At 41.1% G+C, this 21,081-nt stretch overlaps 2 protein-coding genes across 3 annotated transcripts in view; both read right to left on the reverse strand.

Moving 5' to 3' along the window:
- LOC145457518 (chromosome-associated kinesin KIF4A-like) overlaps nt 1–21,081 on the reverse strand; it is a 252,540-nt gene that overhangs the window by 65,711 nt on the left and 165,748 nt on the right. The window lies entirely within an intron of this gene.
- LOC145457676 (uncharacterized) overlaps nt 1–21,081 on the reverse strand; it is a 36,527-nt gene that overhangs the window by 10,233 nt on the left and 5,213 nt on the right. Inside the window, exons 3-4 of the mRNA XM_080335922.1 lie at nt 18,905–19,009; nt 88–206 (exon numbers count right to left, since the gene is read on the reverse strand). Coding sequence (XP_080192048.1) covers nt 88–206; nt 18,905–19,009 — 224 coding nt within the window. The remainder of the gene's footprint in view (nt 1–87; nt 207–18,904; nt 19,010–21,081) is intronic.

Here is a 21,081-nt window from a genome sequence, read left to right on the forward strand (position 1 = left end):
TATTTCGCGTTATAAGGATGTTTTGAAGGAAGCAGTTTATTGCTTCAATGCAAACAAATCGATTTGTCCCAGGCAAATATCTTTTACCTTGGAAGCAAATGTAAGGCAGACGTTCCCCGCAATCGATATCATTCCACCAGTTCATTGGCCACTCTAAGGATCCGCAATCCTCGTTTCTACGATGGTTGTCCGGCTGACCCGGTCCCCTGCAACGGAATAACACATTATAGACATATTTCTGCTGATCTAGCCTAGCCAAACTCTGGAGCAGCAATCTCAAAAACGGATCCGGCCCGCTAAGCAATGCTAAGTAATTATAAAATATATATGACTTTTTATCGGGCACATATAACACACATAGCAGTGACCACCTTTACCGTTCTTGGCTTTTGTAAGACACATGCTGCAGCCTGTAACCGAGGGGTCGGCAACCTTTCCTGTGCAGCGTGCCATAATATGTTAATTTCAAAAATATTACCAATTGACGTGCCAAAGTTTTTAGATTTGTCATATTTATCGTTTCAAGCAATAAGGAATTCTATCAACCCCTTATCTGAAGCTGGCAAGTGATTCACAAAGTATGGGTCGCGAAAGGTATAAATTCTGGTCGCTACCGCACCAGACCTAATATTTCCTGTAGGCTACGTAGGCCTAATATTTGCTTATTTTACTGCAAAAAAATCTATTCGCGCCAACATTCATATTCTGTGGTGGCTTTTGCAGTTTCCTAATCCACTATGTTCGGTACCATAGCCAATAAGTGACACGCGCACCAACGTTGTAATGACTGCGGTATGCATACCGTCATTACAACGTTGGTGCGCATGTCTCGATCATGAATAATATGCCTACCCGCGTATCGTGGTTTGATGACACAGTACGATTTTCTGCAAAGCTCTAAAGATAGCCGTAAAGATTGCCGCTGCACAAAATATATTTTAATCGCTTTACACGTACCAGACGAAACTATGGAATAAAATCTCCTTTCGTGAAACGAACACGACTTCAAATTCCCATTTCGTCGCTGGGCTCATTATTTTTCTCTGTGGGTATCATTTGCACCGAGCCGCTCAGACATAGGACTATTCGGCGCCGATCATTTCGACGCCTAGACATATCAATATCGAACGTTTACGCCAACATGCAACGGCTATTTAATTTGAAGGTTTTGCAGCATCCAATCAGTTTTGGAACGCACTTCACGAAGTCGCATGTTTCCCGAAAAGTTATGTCTTAGTATCTTCTACTTAAAAATACACCCAGGCCCGAAATGCCGGTTTCTATTATTCGCCCCGCCCTAGACTAATGCATCACAACGGTCACATACGATATTAGCACGCCGTTCTCTCATAATTGCTAATACGATTCGATTCATTGCGGTCTAAGCATATTTTGTGTTTTTTCGATGTATTGTTTGGGGGTGGGGATATCCACATCAAAAGCAATCCGGTTCCAATAAATCGTACGAAGCGTGGAGAAAATTTTCAAGAAAACTAGAGCCTGCTCCAACTACTGCGGTGCTTTGCAACCTGTGGGATGGTAGGCACAGTGCGGATGACAAAAATTTCAGGGTGGATGACAAGCCTGGTGCGGATGAAAATACTGATTGAGTGCGGATTAAAATTGTCCGTTTTTCTCATCATTTTCTGACGAGGAATAATTCAAATAGACCTAAAGGAAATTCGAGTCTGTGGCTCCCTTATCACTAATCGTAGCTTTTACAATCACTTTGTCTCGTACCAGCCAGGTCATGGTATGGTATTGTATGGTAGTATGGTATGGTATGGAATATGGAAGAGTGCAAGTATGGTATGGTATGGCAATTTCACAGGTATGGTATGGAATGTTCTTTCCATGCTTCCATAGTTTCTCCATACTTTGGCAGTTTTGCCAGAAGCATGACAATGATCCTACTTTAGGGTTGTCACACGTCCGGAATTTCCGGACATATCCGGGCTTCCACTGTTAAATCTGCGGCCGGGAGGAAATTCGAAAATATGCCTAGATGTCCGGAATTTTGAAGGCTTGAAGTGGGCTCATCATTTTTTTCGTAAATTTACATAAACAACATTATTTTGGGGCAGATGTATGCTATAATCGCAGTATTTCTTCGCGCTGCGCGCGATAAGTATCACATATATTAATTTTAATATGGGGACTACTGCCCTTGCAGAAACTGCAATCAAAAATAAATAAAAATAACCTTCATTTACTGAGATGAGTCTAATTGTGATCGCAATTAAAGGAGAACGGGATATTCCTAGAGTCGGTTAAGGTCGTTTAAATGCTTTATTCAAATATATTGGTTCCAAACCTGGGGGGGGGGCGGGCGGTCGTTTGCCTTTATTCTGGGATTCGCGAAGATGTTGAACGTAATCAGCTTCCTAAATAGGCCGTGAGTTATTCTGGGCAAAGCTGCCACCCTTTTTGTAGTAATCAGTTATTCAAATTTAGAGCTGAGCCACGGAACATTTTCAAATCGGAAATGGAGTCGCAACCATAAAAGGTTGAAAACCACCGGATGTGTGGTCTTTATATGGATCAGTGGCGCTCACCGGCACTAGGCTGATAAATAATCTTATCGGTTTAACCTGAACATGACTTAACGATGAACAATTACGCTCCTTGCATTTTCGAAGTCATCATCCTCCATCAGCTGTACCGCTAACTCTGATCATGTGGGTGGAGAGAGCGTCAAAACTATATGGTAACATTGACAGAATTCATTCAAAACTTTAACGACCAGATGCATACAGCAAGCCTCCTAGAAGCTGCATCGATTACCCTATGGTGGGCCCAAGATCAGTGTTTATTTTGGCGGGAGGGACTGAAAAATATGGTTCTGGTCCTCGTTAGTGGTTAAGACTTACCACACACAACCACATACTCCTGAACGGGATCGTTACCGCCTCCGGTCGATAGGCAAAACTTTGCTATTGTGACGCCATATTGACAGACAGTGTGATCATACCTCATTTTGGAATCCGCAAGTGGGCGCTAACGAGTGTCCGGAATTAGAGCCACAAAAATATGGTAACCCAATCCTACTTTCGATTTGTCAAATTGATTGCATACCTCAGAAAATCGCTCACTGTCTACTGTTCATATCTCAAATGGCGATTTATCACTCACCCACCCCGGTCGACATCTATTTGATGAAGGAAAATAATATTAATAATGAATATTCAAATCAAATCAAATCTAAAAATTATAAAAACGAATGATATTCATCCGCTGTCGCGTTACAACTTGCATTCCGCTTATCGTAACTTCCACTCCGTAAACTATCAAGGGAGTTTTATAATCGTAGATTCTGAGAATTTAAAAGTTACATGAATGTTTTTATCAATTTGTAAAACTGGGAATTAACTTTCTGCGCTTAGGTAGGAGGATCATCACGCAATATCTGTTTGACATAACCATCATTGTAATTCAAAAATGTGTAGTTTGTCTTGGACCGACGTTACGATATGCTGGCCTCCAACACGCATTAAACTTCATGAAATTTTGTTATCTCTGATAAAAGAATAGACAACCTGACCTTGGGTAATGCATCTAATGTCTGGCCAACAGATGGCGGGAATAATGGACATTTGACTCGCTGTGCCAAAATGGTTGTAGTGATGTAAATTTATATTCTAAGATATCTTCCATTGCAGTGGTTTCGAATCGGTGGGTGATTTAGGGGTTTCTGGTCGGGTATAGACTCACTCTTAACAAAAATCACATTTCAAAAATGGAATCAATATTGCATGACGAAACCAAATTTATCTCGCTTGGTTCGGTTTCTGAATTCGATAACACAGCCAAAATTGAAACACGACTGGTACGCCGACTACTGGCGTTGAAGGAAAACGGTGTCTTGACTGCGGAAATATATAGCTCAATCAGACCAACGGGAACGCAAAGACCACGCATGTATGGACTACCAAAAACTCACAAAGAAAGCGTCCCAATGAGACCGATACTTTCCATGATCGGGACTGCTCAATATCAACTGGCAAAATGGCTTATCGGCATCTTGGAACCTGTTCGTTAACTGTACGGCACAGAATGTGTTCGTGATTCGTTCACTTTCGCCAGTGAGATACGAAACCTGAACCTGCCGAATTCAGAAGTGTACCTGAGCTCATTTGATATCTCTAGTCTCTTTACAAACGTTCCGCTGCAAGAGACTGTTGATATTTGTGCCAACGCGCTTTACGGCGGTAAGCTAGCACCACCGCCATTCCCGCGTAAAGTTGTCGTTGAATTTAGCTTTACCGATGTTATCTTTAAACAATTAGACGGCATGTCTATGGGATCTCCCTTGGGACCTATTTTGGCTAACATTTTCGTAGAATATTATGAGGGCGAGCTTCTCTCCCAGCGTGTGTCCACCGAACCGTTGTTGTACCGATGATATGTCGACGATATTTTTTTCATATGCAGGAATGAGTTGGACTGTGATCAATTTCTCATTCACTTAAACTCGCTTCACTAGGCTCTGAGATTCACAATTGAAAAATAACGAAATAACTCATTTTCATTTTTGGACGTTTTAGTCGAAAAGCATGACACCAATAAATTTGAAACATCCATCTTCAGGAAACCGACATTCACTGGCCAATACCTTCGTTGGAATTCAATTAGTCCTAGACGCAGAAAAATCAACCTCATAGGCACCCTCGTGCATAGAGCGTTGATGATATGTTCGGGTAATAAACTGAACTTAGAACTTTACAATATCCGCAAAATCTTACTTGATAACGGTTACCCTGAACATGTCATCAACCGCGGCATAGAGAGGAAAGTAACGCAACTCAACGCAGAAAAGTCAACAGAGCCCACCGAACAAACAACCAAAGATGTTTACATCCACCAACTTTAGATAGGGCCTATTTCCACCCGCTTTGAAAGGCAATTGATTTCAGCGGTCAATAAGTGTTACGACACAGTGAAGACCAACGTGATTTTCACGACAACGCAGCTGTTCCCTGCAACACGTAAAGACGTGCTTCCCGCACTTCAACAAAGCAATGTAGTCTACGAATTTAAGTGTCACTGTGATTGTGGCTACGTGGGAAGAACGTCAAAGCGCTTGCAGGAACGCATAAATCAGCATGTCCCTAGATTCATTAGAACACGCTCGGTGAAAAGCTCACCCTTAACTCATCCGCTCAAGATTGATGCGGAACAATCAAAGGCCATAAATTCTGCAATTGGCAAACACTTGTTGGATAATCCCGCCTGTGCGAAAAATTATCGAGACGACAGATTTCGCATACTTGGAAAGGGTCGTTCACACTTTCATTTGTGTGCCTTGGAGTCGACTTTCATCAAAATACACCAGCCAAGGCTGTGTCAACAAAAACAGTTCGTGTATCATCTAAAATAGTAGGCTACATTGAACGCTCTCGTATTCGACATATCATGCTGGTGACGTCATATTTTGTGCTACGATTGTTGATATACGATGTTCTTTTGAATTCTGTTCTAGTTGCTGACGTTTACCCCTGACGAGTGTCTGCCGAAAATATTCGGGTTCATTTCAGTATGAATATACTATTTAAAAATCACATTATTAACCTCGTTTATTAAACGTCTCTATGAAATGCCGATCGTATCTCTAATATTTAGGCCTATTAGCTCATTTGCAATTCAGCAATTAGTATTATCAGTGCTTCCAATTAGCGAGAATCGACTCGACACGTCGACAGCGGCACGCGATCTCCCGCATGTACGTTGTTATTCAGTCGCATGTGAAATGGTGTGATTGGAATCACCTGATTCGTTGTAATAAAAGTTCATAGGTATGAGGATATCAGTGGCGGCTCGTGACAATATCGGGTGGTGGGGCAAGGGCTGCAAGCGACTTTTTATCAAGATGACGTCACAATGGCGTTTTCCAACGTAAACAAGTAACTTAATGATGGTACGGTAACATGAATTTCCCGGCAACAGTGATTTTAACGTATGTGCCACGAGAGGTCCGCTGGTGAGCTGTGACTTGAAGTGTGGTAACGGCGTACGGAACAAAGATTCAACACGGTTCATGTTCGCATTAGACCTGACTAATTATCTGCAGAAATGGAAATGACTATAACTCGAGAGATAGCGTAAGCCTAATTGGAAAGGTCAACGAATTCGGACAGATACGCAATTGTTATCTCATAGATAGGGCCTGTCCTATTGAATCCAAAACATCATTGTAAAGGACTAAGAATAGCAGCCTCGGAAATTTGGTCTCGGTACAGCATAAGAGATTTTGGCCTTGAAACTGGAGACTGTAACACGACACATACGTTTTTATTACTGTCTTATAGGTCTGCTGCGAAATCGCCTTTGAAAAATATATTACCGAATAAATACGTGGATGAAAGCCTTAAACTTGGTACACTGTTACATGACATTATCGAGAAGTGGCCTCATGGCCCTTTTCGGTATGGTACACTGTCAAAATTAATGCGAACAGACCAACACCGAATTTTGCGTAAAATTTACTGAGGAATAGGCTGATCAAGTGACGAGGGGTTGTACGCAAATGGCTTGAAGGCCACAATTTCACGGTGAAATTGACATTGGAGAACATACGATCAAAGTAAATATTTGAATGCAAACTGAGAATGATATCATCATCTCACTTAACGTTACCGCAGATGCACCGGCTTTTGCGTGAAATCCGCAATGTGTTGTAGGCTAAAGTGTCAGATCGGAGCACATCTTTACCATACTCGACCTTGATAACGAAATTACTGCCCTAATCATTGAGTGTCAACCTTGAGACTTGGCACAGCGTTCGATACTGAAATCAAGACATACCGTGCAAAAGCTTATGACGGATCTAGGTAAGGAGCATCGTTAAAATCAACCCCATGAAAATCGACCTATACCAACAAAGGTCGACTAAACGCATAGGACGGTAACAGAGTTCAGCTATAGATACGATTGTTACATCACACTTTAAGGGCACAGAGCTATCGTGCCCCGGTTGCTCGGTAATTTTATGAATAGGAGAGAGTAAATCACCGTTTCTTTATTATGCGCGGTTTTGAGAGAATAGACAGTGAAAGCTTGTTATGAGCGCTACCGGGGCAAGCCCCGGCTAGGCATTCGCAAAGCGAAAACACAGAAGAGAATTTGATTTTCGCATAGACTTCGCTATATATGGGCATTTACAAGCGAAAGGACAAGAAGTATACGATTTCGCTGTGATTTCGGTTTATATAGATAGGTGTGCGTCTTTAAATGGTAAAGAATTGTTATTGAACAGAATTTTAGGTGGGCCAATGCCCCAGTTGCCCTATAGGACGAGCCGCCACTGGAGGATATGTATTCAGGGAGATCGCAGACTCGCTAATTGATAATATAGCCGGACTCGTTACAGATGAAATGACATATTTCTTTTCGAGTTATGTAGCGTGCGAAGGTGTAGCTTATGGCGGCTTATATCTAACAACAGGAATGTATCTGACCCATGCATTGTTTGGCATTTACACATGTAAATTGGTGCTACCTCGCTACATTTGGTAATATTGCAAACCTTCCTATTTTTTCCGTTGGCGTACACACACATCTGACGGAGGCGCAGCATTGCGTTTACCGTTGCCAGTTTACTGCTCGTTCATTTCATTGCGTGCTGTTCAATTCTGGGGATCTAAAACTTTCACCAATAGCTAGTCTTTACAAAACAAGGTCTTGACCAAATTTTATTTGAGGGGGCAATTTTAAAGGGTGGAAATATAGATTTCAGGTTGTGAGGAATAAAGAAAAATGAGTTGCGAACCAATCTTCTAATTTCACAATGACTTTGGTTTATTTAATTTTGTAGATGATGTTACTGCCAGACATGGGGTAATCGTGATTAGTAATCGGAATCGATTACGACGATTACAGCATTTCCAAGTAATCGTAATCGCAATCGATTACATTCGAAAAAAATCCGAAGTAATCGTAATCGTAATCGACTACTTCACATATCTAATCGATTTCTTTGTGAAAGAACGATTACTTTTCATTTGTACAATGCCCATGACAAAAACTGAACATTCATGAGCAACGAAGAGTGTGATTTAAGACAGGTTTTGGATAGCAGAAATGTCGGGTTTTCACACGCCTCTATACTCATTATTGCGTCACAAGTTTTAGCTTGGTTCTTGATTGCGTAACGAATTCGATGTACATGTAGTACTGTAATTGTAAGAACACCCGCTGTTGATTATGTCAGGTTATCAATACACTGTACACGCCACTACCTCGCAGCAGGATAATAATCACCAATCGGCCTAGTTTCGAATAGTAACGTATGTACAAATTGTACAATGTACATAGTACAATGTAATGATGTTTTGTTATGCTTAGGTAAACGCAATCTGATCGTAGCTGATTGGCAAGCGGTAGGCCTATTTACGTATACGATGGCCAAAGATTTGAAATTTTGTACCCGTCAAATTACACATGACAATTTCTACATCGAAGCATTAAAAACCAGGCTGCTGATAAAAAAATCATAACCAAGCCGTTATTTTCCGTTACTCGTATAACGGTAGATCGAAATATCTGTATTAAGTGGATTGCAGTCAGAAGTTGATGATTACCTTATGATATTCTCATACGGCCCTAAAACGGGCAACAATTGTTCTTTCGCAATTTTATACTCATCATTCGGATATGCCACTAGCCATCCGTTTACACACCATGTTAGCGTGGATTGCAGCTAGAATCAGTTCCGAAACAGCACTTCGCCACCCCCATTCTCACAAATGGTGATCTTGTGCTCCCCATAAGGCGATCAATAAAGCTTGTGGCGGGCGAAGTCCCCCAGACCCCCCTTAACGACCGGGCTTTTCACAAGAACTGGAAAACACGATTTGATGCGATGGATCCGCTGTGCATTTGTTGTCAAGTCGCGCCAAGCGCGAATATTTAGGCACATAATTTACAACTATAACTTTATTGTATGCTGTTAACTCGTGACCTCCTGTCTGCTATATAGTCAACAGATATTGGAGTCACCAAATCGTAGCAGACGAAAAAAAAAACTAAACGAAAAACTTTCGTGACACGCACCCAAAAATTGTCATTTATGCACGTGGTTCATCATTTTCCTCAGTGAGTGCCCCCGGTGGCATTTGTATTGTGGGGCTGAGATTGAGCAGACTATTCTTCTCGACCATCGAGCGTGGATATGGACAAATACACAATGTTTCGGCCGATGTAGCATGTCTTGGTGTGTTGCGGCGCGATATTGGCTGGCACCGAAATGCTTATTTCTGTGTGAATCATGCAATGGTATATTATGTCATACACAGGAAATGACGTCATTATGTCTCATTTAAAAATAAAGACCTTCCCTCATGAGGCCTTTTCATCGCATTGTTGTCTTCCAAAGATAACTTCTCAAAAGCAAAATGAATGTAATCGTGAGTAATCGTGATTACATTTCCAAAGTAATCGTAATCGTAATCGACTACTCGCGGATTTCGCTGTAATCGTAATCGTAATCGTAATCGCGTGATTCATAAGTAATCGTAATCGCAATCGATTACATTCATGAAGTAATCACCCCATGTCTGGTTACTGCTAGCTGTCCGTTACCACACTATACTAGACATGTCATGAGATTCTGTTGTGATTTCCAAATAATCCCGTGTGTAGACCTATCTAATATGCGTTCCGTCTTCGTTGATTGGTAACGTACATTGCTGACGACATATGATATGAAGAAATTGAGGATATAATTGTGCATCAGGGCTGTTTAAATGGATAGTTTCATCCAAAAAAATTAGAATAAAAACGCTGAAACATTTCCACATATCAAAAATAGAATATCATTCGAGAGGTTGGGCAAGTTGCGAAAGATGGAAAAAGTATCAAATATTATATGGAAGAATGTTGCTATGGTATGGAAAATTGTCAAGTATATGGTATGGAACGATTTGGCGGGGATGTAGTATGGAAAATCTCCATTCCATTCCATACCATACCATGCCCTGGTACCAGCCGCAGTTAATTAATATATGCGCAATACGCGGTCAGAGGTAACAATTCGAGAGTGGTTGTAATGACAGGCAAACGGTGCATCAGCCCGTCAGACCCTGCGACACGCGGAAAACAATGAAGTAAAATTGACTTTCTGCGCTCTTTCTCTGAACAATCATCATATTTTCGTAATAAGGGTTCGATTTGCACGAGACACGAATATAGTGTGGAGCCCTGGCCCCCTCTCTCTCCTATCTGTTATGGTATAATGCTATATCACGTGACCTATCGCTGGTATATGACATAGTGCATATCGTATTATTGACTCATGTACGCTGTACGTACAACCTTGTTTGAATTACTAACCCTCCGTACAATATATCCGGAGAAGGCAATATTGTCGTCTATTGAGCTGCCAGTAAAGATCTCACTCAGGAGCAATAGTAGTAAATACCATCATTACGGACTCACATATGCAAGTTACTGAAACGTAAATCACTCCTTAAAGTTTCTAAAGTATGGGTCGCAACGGGTCTTCACGTGACCAGAGCGATCTGTTAATATGTATGCCATATTTTTTAAGTTTTTACAAAAAAAAAAAAATTCTTCGTGACTCGCGCGATTTTCTGTGGATGGTTTTTACATATCATGGGTCACTGCGTTTGGTATAGTAGCGAAAAAGCGACACACGAAAAACATATGGCGTGATCATGAAAATGTGCTTACCTTTGTAATACATGGTTTGATTTAATGATAAGATTTGTCCTCCAGGTTTCTCTGGAAAAGACCGTCGAAGACCATTCGGATGCTTTAGTCTAGGGCAGTGGTTCTTAAACAGGGGTCCACAGACCACTTGGGGGTACGAGATGAAGTGTGCAATTATACGCTATTTAATTACCTCGATATTACTTTGCAAATTATCATACAGTGGAATATTATTAGTCGGCTTTCTTCAACCCGAAAATTTTCTTTGCGCGTAGCGCGATACCCCTTCAAGTGCATTCTTGCTTGAAATTTGGTTATGCCATTCCCTCCGACAAAACAATTGTAGCCTTATAATAAAAGATACAATATTAGTTACAGAAATGAGTCTAGACTTTTTCAAAATTATGAGAGAATGGTGGCTTGAGGCCGTCAGGGTGTTTTAGTACTGGGTTGTGAAGCTTGCTGGGGCGGGACTATCACGCTCCTATACATTTCGGCACTGACCGTAATTTCCGTCCCAGAGCACGCCAAGACCTGTGACATTTCGGTGCACCGACGGCAACCATAAACATTTATACCCTAAAATCGGTTAAACCGTCGCTGTCCCTGAAATCCACATAAATTGTGTTGGAAACCTTATGGGGACCTTTGAGGGTGGATTGACAAAGTACTGTTTCGATCCTGATTAGGGGGTACGAGAGAGAGAGAGAGAGAGAGAGAGAGAGAGAGAGAGAGAGAGAGAGAGAGAGAGAGAGAGAGAGAGAGAGAGAGAGAGAGAGAGAGAGAGAGAGAGAGAGAGAGAGAGAGAGAGAGAGAGAGAGAGAGAGAGAGAGAGAGAGAGAGAGAGAGAGAGAGAGAGATTTCGGTTCCATGAACATACATAGATACATGAATACAAAGCAGAGTATATAGAATTCAATTCAGAACCAGGCTGTAGCGAAGGGATCGGGAAATCATCAACTCAGCTACAGCCTGAAAGGCTGGATGTATTATGAAACTAAATGGGAACATTCACAGTAGGTAACCTAAAGAATGGCCAAGATAACACTTTGGAATTATTTCATGACAGCTCAAGGGGTACGAGCGCTAAGGTGTTTAAGAAACACTATAGTCTGCGGGTGTGCAACGGGCTGGTGCTGCTGGCTGGAAGCCGTGAAGTTTTGGTCGATATACCAGTGGGAAAGTGGGGTGCCAAAATGATCGGCGGCGATAAAAGCTTGGCCGAAAATGACCGTCGCTGGTTGACCACAACTTTCGATATTAATATGCTCGGTCGTCGAAATGGTCGATAGTCGGCACCGAATTGTTCCGCCTTCGCAACCTTGAGTAGACAGTGGAACAATTGCGACGCACAGAGGAAAATTTATTCACCCCGATTTGATATCACGTGTGTCAGACATGTTTCGTAAAGCTGGGTGGCGTTGTTGTCTGTCTATGCGTTCTCTATGTCATACATGCCCGTAAAATCGTAGCATACTATTATAATATAAAAAAATGCAATCCTTTTATTGTGTGAGGTTTGGGTCGCGAGATCACACTGAAACTCCAATTTTCGTCGCTGTTTAAAAAGTTTAAGAACCATGGCTATTGAACTGCTATGAACTTCCAAGTTAGATTGAGCTACAGAGCCAAACATACGGTATCGTGAATTTCTTTGCTCTTCTGATTTAGTCGCGAGTCAATTTTCGATAGGTTTGTGCGAATGGATTTTTTTGCAAAAAAGTGCGGCTGGAGTTCAAAAAGGTTGAAAAGCACTTCTCTACTGTATATTGATTTACGAACTAATTTTTGGTCACCTTCGAGCTTTTTCCAATTTGAAAACTTCTGTTCCACTTTTTGCAACAAACATGATTACAACATGTCGTATGAGTTATTTCATTCGGCGTGCCATGAAATATCAGTGGCGGCTCGTCCTATAGGGCAACTGGGGCATTGCCCCACCTAAAATTCTGTTCAATAACAGTTCTTTACCATTTAGAGACGCACAGCAATCTATATATACCGAAATCACTGCGAAAATCGTATTCTTCTTGTCCTTTCGCTTGTAAATGCCCATATATAGCGAAGTCTGCGAAAATCGAATTCTCTTCCGTGTTTTCGCTTTGCGAATGCCTAGCCGGGGCATGCCCCGGTAGCGCTCATAACAAGCTTTCACTGTCTATTCTCTCAAAGCCGCGCACAATAAAGAAACAGTGATTTACTCTCTCCTATTCAAAAATTACCGAGCAACCGGGGCAACATAGCCTAGTCGCCCTTAAGGTGTGATGTAACAATCGTATCTATATCTGAACTCGGTTACCGTCATATGCGTTTAGTCGACCTTTGCTGGTATAGGTCGATTTTGATGGTGTTTCACACCATGATAATTCTTGAAACTTGGTATGTCATGTCGTGATGGTAGTATTTAACACTGTCCCAAGTTACAGGGTTTCCACTTAAAGTTTAGGGTAGTAATTCCGTTTCCGAAGTTGAGTGTGTGCTGACCGTCATGTATCGCAAACAGATTTTACTCAAAAGCCGGTATTGGTATCCATTGATTTTGACGATGTTCCATACCGAGATCGGTCATAACATTTCGTACGGTAAGTCTTAATGTTACTATCGAACGCTGTACCAAGTTTCAAGTTTGTCACTGTACTGTGTTTGTGGTAATTTCGTTTCCTAAGTCGAGTGAGAGCTGACTCGTCATTTATCGCAAACATATTTTACGCAAAGCCGGTATTGGTCTCCATTGATTTTAACGATGCTCCTTACCTAGATCCGTCATGAGCTTTTGCATGGTATGTCTTGATTTTAGTATCGAACGCTGTGCCTAGTCTCAAGGTTGGCACTCAATGATTAGGGCAGCAATTTCGTTATTAAGGTCGAGTATGGTAGAGATGTGCGCTGATCTGACACTTAGCCCACCTAACGCATTGCGGATTTCACGCAAAAGCCGGTGTATCTGTGTTAACGCTAACTGTGTTCCATACTGAGATAGGTGATGAGATGATGATATCATGAAACAGTTTACTAACATCCTCGGTTTACATTCAAATATTTACTTTTATTTTATATTCTCCAATGTCAATTTCACCGTGAAATTGTGGCCTTCAGGCCATTTGCTTACAATTACAACCCCTGTCAAGCGCGATAGCTGTTTCGTTTTCGATGGCGGCTAAGAGCTGATCGCTTGATCAGCCTATTCCTCAGTAAATTTTACGCAAAATTCGGTGTTGGTCTGTTCGTATTAATTTTGACAGTGTGCCATACCGAAAACGGTCATGAGGCTATTTCTCGATGATTTCATGTAACAGTGTACCAAGTTTTCGGCTTTCATCCACGTATTTATTCGATAATATATTTTCCCAAGGCGATTTTGCAGCAGACATATAGACACTATAGACCGTAAGCCGTATGTGTCGTGTGACAGTCTCCAGCCTCAAGGCCAAAATCTCCTATGCTGTACCGGGACCGAATTTCCGAGGCCGCTATCCGTAGTTCTTCAGAATTATGTTTTGGATTCAATATGACATGTCCAATCTATGAGATAACAATTGCGTATGTGTCCGAACTCGTTGACCTTTCCAGTTAGGCTTACGCAATCTCTCGAGTTATAGTCATTTCCATTGCTGCAGATAATTAGTCAGGTGTAGTGCGAACATGAACCGTGTCGAATCTTTGTTCCGTACGCCGTTTACGCAGTTACCACACATCAAGTCACAGCTCACCGGGCCGCGGCACATACGTTAAAATCACTGTTGTCGGGAAGTTCGTGTTACCGTACGTAGTCCGTACCACCAAGTTACTTGTTTACGTTGGAAAACGCCATTGTGACGTCATCTTGATAAAAAGTCGCTTGCAGCCCTTGCCCCACCACCCGATATTGTCACGAGCCGCCACTGTGAAATATCATCTCGATTACCACAATTGGCACGCGTGCCAGGGGTTGCCGATCCCTGCTGTAACGTATCAGCCCTAGACTTGATCCGGGATTTTATAGAGCAGTGCTCTTCAACCGGGGTGGTCGTACACCCTAGGGTGTACCAGAATTCGCAAAGGGTGTACCACTCGGATGGGGTGTACAGGGGTGTACCAGATCCAAATTACAATGAGCCGATGGCTAGCTATCACAAATGCCAGTTTATAGGTCAGTACAGACAGGTTGACGCACAGGTTAACGAGCAATATGGTACAATGTTATCTCAAGTGTAATACTGTACACCGCTTGATTGTGATGTCATAAGCAAATATTTCTTTTATTCATTTAGCCGTCGGCAATAGACCAATGGTTCCGTTTGGTGTTGTAAAGTATGCAGTTAACAAACATGTGTTCAGCTAGTCATTAGTATTTTATTGATTTGTGAGGAAACCGCCGCGATAGCTCAGACTTTTTGAATCCGTGCTTCCTACCCGACGCTAATAAATACCGCAATGCACATAAATGAAGTGACGTAGCTAGCCAGGGTCGAAACAGCTTCCATATTGAAATCGAAACCCTTTTGTTTTAAAATGCCAATTGTATGTCCAATCTTTCGCCATACATTTGCAATTTAGTATTTTGTTATAAGTGATGTAAATTAGCGACAATAGACTGTGTATAGCGGCATACGATCTGAGGTTACTGACATCTCTTGCAGCCCATGTGCTACTATCGACTGTGTGTGGTGTGTGGCAGGCCTGATGCGCAGTAGGCTGGTGCGCCTGCTATCATCGCTGATCTGAATTACCGCTTCTGCAGCAGTAGCTTTAACTACTCTCCCCCCAATACTGTTACATTTAGGTTGAATATCGTTCGTTATATCATGCTGTTTTTGCTCTGACACGAAATAAATTCCAATTTGCGTAGGGTTACCCTTACCATACGTCCTCTTTTAAGAGGATTTGTCCTCTTTTTTGACTTTTTTTAAAGTGTCCTCGGAGGACGCCCTTTTGTCTTCTTTTTTTGAGATTTTGTCCTCTTTTTCGAAAATTTAGGTCAGATTTAGAGCAAATTGATATGCCATAAATCAGCACAGAAGTGACGCTCCGGCTGGTATTTCGGAGTGAAAAATTGTGATTTTAGCTCTGAGTGAAAAGTTGACCTTTTTTTAGTCATCCACCTAGCAATGCGGAGAGAAAAACGATATTTTGAGCTCTGAGCGGAAAGATGACCTTTTTTTATAGTCAATTGATCACCAAGTGGGAAAAATTCACCGGTTTTTTAGAATTCTTCTCCGGTTTCGCAAGTCTCAAATTTCTGAAAAAGTGTCCTCTTTTTAGATTTCCAAAATATGGTAAGCCTAAATTTGCGTGGCGGGCTGCCTAACTGGCTGCGAATAGACTCTGTGACCAAATACTATTTTATTCAAATCCAATTTTTTTGACGGCAATACCTCCGTTTCTACTGGTCGGAATTGAAGCAAATTTGAAGAACATAGTTTTTATAGACAACCTAATACTTTCATGGGGTGAACAGAAAAATTCAAATTTTTCGTTATTTATTTTTGTATAGTAAATAGAACTTTCCTCTCCCGTAGCAAAGCGGCTACTAGTTGGAATTGAACCAAATTTGGGGTGTAGGCTTAAGTTAGGTAACCTAATAATTTTATCAAGTAGCCCGTACGACAGGGGTCGGCAACCTTTTGCTAGTCGCGGGCCAAATTTCAGGTGCGCAACATGTTGGCGGGCCGGACCGGAATTTTTCTTAATTCTATATTAAACGGTCACGTCGGTATATTACCCTACAATGCTGCAATCTCAATCATACAAATCACAAAAAGAGCAAAACACATGTATTTACACTTCAACAACGCAGCATAAATGTGACACAGGGCGCAGCTTGCTTTGTGAAAGCTTTTCAACTTCTGGTAACAAGTCCGATGAAGCTAGAATCAGGCCATATTCTGAATGTGCGTTGGGATACGTGATCTTAGCTTGCTCTTCGTGAATTTCAATTGTTGAAAACTATTGTTCACATGCGCACGTGCTACCAAAAGTCGATGCTATTCTTTTGCATTGTTGGTCAAGCTGGGATGAAGACCCATTTCAAGAACTTACTCTTTGTCAAAGTCAATCCGCGATATGCTCTTTGTATGAAATTTGTCATTCAATTCAACTGCATGGCATTTCAAATGGGCCCATTTGAAATTTTCTGGCAATGGTATTGGCGCCCACATTAACCGGAGTACTGGGTAGTCAGAATTTATTTTGTACAGAACGAATGTCGGAAAAGCGGATGGAAATTCATTAATTAAATTTGGTATATCACAGTTACAAATGTATAGTGCTGGTACTAGGTTTACTCTCCTCCAGTATAGGAAAGTGAGGTTATTTAGTTGTTTCCCCCTGAAGTTGCAAATTCAATTTGTTTAGATGTGACGTTAAATATTCTACGAAAGCAAGATTAGATACCCATTTTCGATGACAAGATTATGAGTCGGCGATGTTTGTATTTTCAAGGAAAGTTGCTATTTCATTTCTCAGTTCATACACTCGTGCAAGCATCTCGACGTAACAAAGCATGTACCCGTTTTGCCAGTGACACTTGCAACCGACGGGTTTTCCCAAGACACAGAAAACTTCAGAAGAACGCATATTGCTTGGAATGCCGAACAGCGTCTTGTAGTTGAAGTGCTCTATGTTTCGTTGTTCTTGTGTTTGAAATATACGTGACAAAGCAATGCTTATTGGGGTAGTCCTATCTTTACTATTGCTTTTGGGTCTGCATTCATTACAGTGGAACATATTGACTCAAAGGCTTTTCGTATGCGCCTTGTCAGGAGTAGGGCTGGGCAAAATCGAGTACCTGAGTGATTCGATTCTGAATCACGTATTATGCTTCGAGTCGAGTCGAGTATTCGAGTACCACTCATTATGACGTCATAACAGAATGTTATATGTCAAAGCTCAAATATGTACCTTTTAAGCCACCACAAATAATATAATGTCTGTTATTCATCACATAAAAGATACTTAGGTATATTTTTCGACCATACCGATTTCATTGCACTTTGTGACAATGTTGTGGGATGATCATGACTTTTTAAATGTGCTATTTCTAGTAACGTTCTTGTTTTTTTACTGTTTTGTATACTGCGATACGGACAATCAAGGTTTCAAGGCTACCACCGTGGAAAACAGCATGGTAAATTTAATTCTCGTTTATAAATTAACTTTCAGTGGCGAGGAGCGTATAATTTCAGTACTCGAAAAAATCATCTTTTACTACTCGACTCGAATCATTAATATTAATACTCGATTCAGATTCGAGTACTCGAATCATTGTGCCCAGCCCTAGTCAGGAGTTAGCGACACAAGAAGAGCTTACTGAAATATGGACATACGAAAACCAAATTGGCAAAATATGACGTAACAATGCAATAATAAAAAGGATCGCTAACAGCTGTACCGGTACTCCGGTAGTCATAACAAAGTGACAAGAGAAAATCAAATCATACAAAACACAGACAATTAGCGGTATTTTATTTAATATTTTAGGATTGCATAGATAGGCCTACTCTTTGTGCTTGTTATTGTGCCGTTAACTCTTTGATGGGGGCACACGGGGGATCTTTGAGGTGATGGATTCTGCTGTGGTGAATGTGGTTCTGAGAGCAATATTCAAGTTCAGTACCGCTAGTAACATTTGAGGTATCTCTGCGTTTCTCTGAGAGCTATTAATGTGATTAACATTTAAAAAGTGGTATTCTGCGACTCACGCAGCAGCCTGATTCTAAAATCGGAATATGACGAACCCGGATCAGTACGGGGCTCGTTCACTTTCGGACCAAAAACCCTTTTTCTCCGTAACGCTGTACTGAGTTTGGTTCGAAAGTGAACGAGCCCCGTAGGTGCGTGAATTACATGTTCCGGAATCATCATCCGTAAGTGGAAGGAAACATTATAAATTTTGACATTTTTCGAAGCAGTGCTGCACTGCAGATTGGAACTCATTACGAAACGGCGGGCCGTATTCTTGTGGTAACTAATTATTTCGTCGCGGGCCGGACGATTTCGCTTGGCGGGCCGGATCCGGCCCGCGGGCCGTAGGTTGCCGACCCTTGCCGTACGATTTGAGAAAAATAGTCATGTTTGAAGACCCCTTATGAACAGGGGTGTACGAGTTTTGAGCAAACCTTAAAAGGGTGTACCACGTCGAAAAAGGTTGAAGAGCACTGTTATAGAGTACTATTAGGACGGATTTGAGCCAGGATCCGATTCGCATTTCAACAATGTAATATCCCATGTTCAAGGTTCCTTTAGCATTGCCTATGCTCACCAATTTTGATGAACCACTGGGATGTCGTCATTCCATTTCCACCAGCCTTCATGTGAGTAATCAGTCATGCCGATGAAGGGGCTCCAATACCCATAATCACCGGTACTGAAAATATAAACAAATATAAACTGATCGCCAATTTAACACTTCCGTAAGCCGTCCAATGAGTCTTGATGTCGCCCGAAGACGTCTCAACTCGGAGACGACTTCTTCGTGTAAGCATGTCTATTGAATATAACAATTATTACAGAATTTACCATACGTCCTTCTTTAGTAGGATTTGTCCTCCATTTCCAGTGAATTGAAAATGTCCTTCGAGGACCCCTAAATGTCCTCCTTTTTGGCAATTCGTCTTTAATCGTAAATCGTAAAAAGTGGGTAATTCGGGAGTCTAATAAAAGTGATGACCTTTTTTTAGTCAACACAACAGTATTTCCAGTAAATATTTCAAAATCGGTTGTTTTCGATTTCGGTAAACTAACTTTTTTCGATTTTAAAAAGTGTCCTCCTTTCCGGATTCCAAAATATGGTAACCCTGATTATTAGATATAGTCTTGAATCGACAATGGCCGGAAGCTCAGTATTCTAAGGTATAGACAGTATTTTATAACTGTTAGCAAATCTTGTTGCTCTCCATCAAATCTTGCGGACCGAAAACTAGCTCCAATTCATTGCCTAAATAATACAACCACAGGAAATTTCTATCAGGTCACTGACACCAAACATTCTGTGATTATGACAACACCACTCTGAAAAAAGACGTGGGGAGGATGAGGCAAAACTTGATATGTGTATGAATTAGCATTGCGCCATCACGTTACGTCTATGCTACTCTTCACGTTGGTGTTCGAAACGAATCTTTGATAAATGTTCGTTTTCACTTGAACTCGAACTTTATAGGGGTTCGCACTATCCCTAACATATTTTCCGTCGATATTGCGAAAGGCGAATCCCACCATTTCCTATTCCATCTACACTTCCGATGATCGTAATCTCCTAATAGAGACTTGGAATCCTTTCAATTAAAAATTAGGACTTTGAAATGGTTCCTTATTCCACAAAACATGCAATCAGAAATTTGATTCTGACTCGTGAATCAGTCGACTCTTACCCCATTTCACTCATTAATGATATTGCGACTCCAAATCTTACTTAGAACGCCGAGTCCGACTCAAAATGCAAGCTATACTTTATTGTTACCACCCGATTGGGGGTCTGGAAAATAATTTCGTTGCGACTATTACAACCGAATTTTTATTTCATGAATCAGCGACTGCCTCCGAACAAACATGCGCCTGCGACTCTGACTCCTGAGTCCTGATTCCTTCAAACGAATTTAGCAACTCTGACACCAACAAATTGAACAGAGCCACCTCAACTCTGATTCGTTAGTGATCACCAGGGCGGTTTTTTTTGACATGTCAAAATTTGTCAAAATTTTGTCAAAATTGTAGCGCTAGGTCAAAATTTGTCAAAATTTTTCATAAAATTAAAAAAATTTTGACGTCTGCATTTTGTTTGTATCGTAGATTTAGCACTGTCGGTGAACTTATAATTTGAAATTTTAACGCTTTTAGCCTATTTTATAGGCCTACCGTTGTAAACGGCTAATCGTCTGCTCATTGTGAATCATAAACGATAAAAAAAAAACAAATAATAGGTCGACATGGTGTTATGGTCAACGTACCGCAATATCCTAACTGAAGAAAGACTTCTTGTGCATTGCATCATTCTTATATTAAGAAGCGCATGATGAAAAATTGTGATGTAGACAACATTGGCAGAATGAAGCATCACGGTGTGTCACCAGCACCAGCAGTGTACGCACAACTTGAGTGTTGTCGGCCAACAACTGCTGCTGTAGAACGTCCTTGACAAGCTTCTTAGTAAGGACGTGCACTTTCTACCCAAGAATGTAGGAAAGCATCTCTCGTTGTACTACAAAATATTTTAATTATTTCTACCATAATACATATTGTAACCACTGGAATTCTTCATCGGGCCAGATTTCGTTAAAAAATTGTTATTTTCATGTAAAAACATGCTTGTTTTTAAGCCAAAAACGTTTTTTCAGGCCAAACTACTTCGTTAGGACAGTCAGTTCAAACCAGAAATGAAGATAAGTGGTGCAATTTTAACATAATGTGGGAAAACACCTAATTTGCATACCTTAGGTC

Source organism: Botryllus schlosseri, chromosome 2 (genome assembly GCF_051294905.1).
Source record: "Botryllus schlosseri isolate E-star chromosome 2, Bs_hap1, whole genome shotgun sequence".
Classification (NCBI taxonomy): domain Eukaryota; kingdom Metazoa; phylum Chordata; class Ascidiacea; order Stolidobranchia; family Styelidae; genus Botryllus; species Botryllus schlosseri.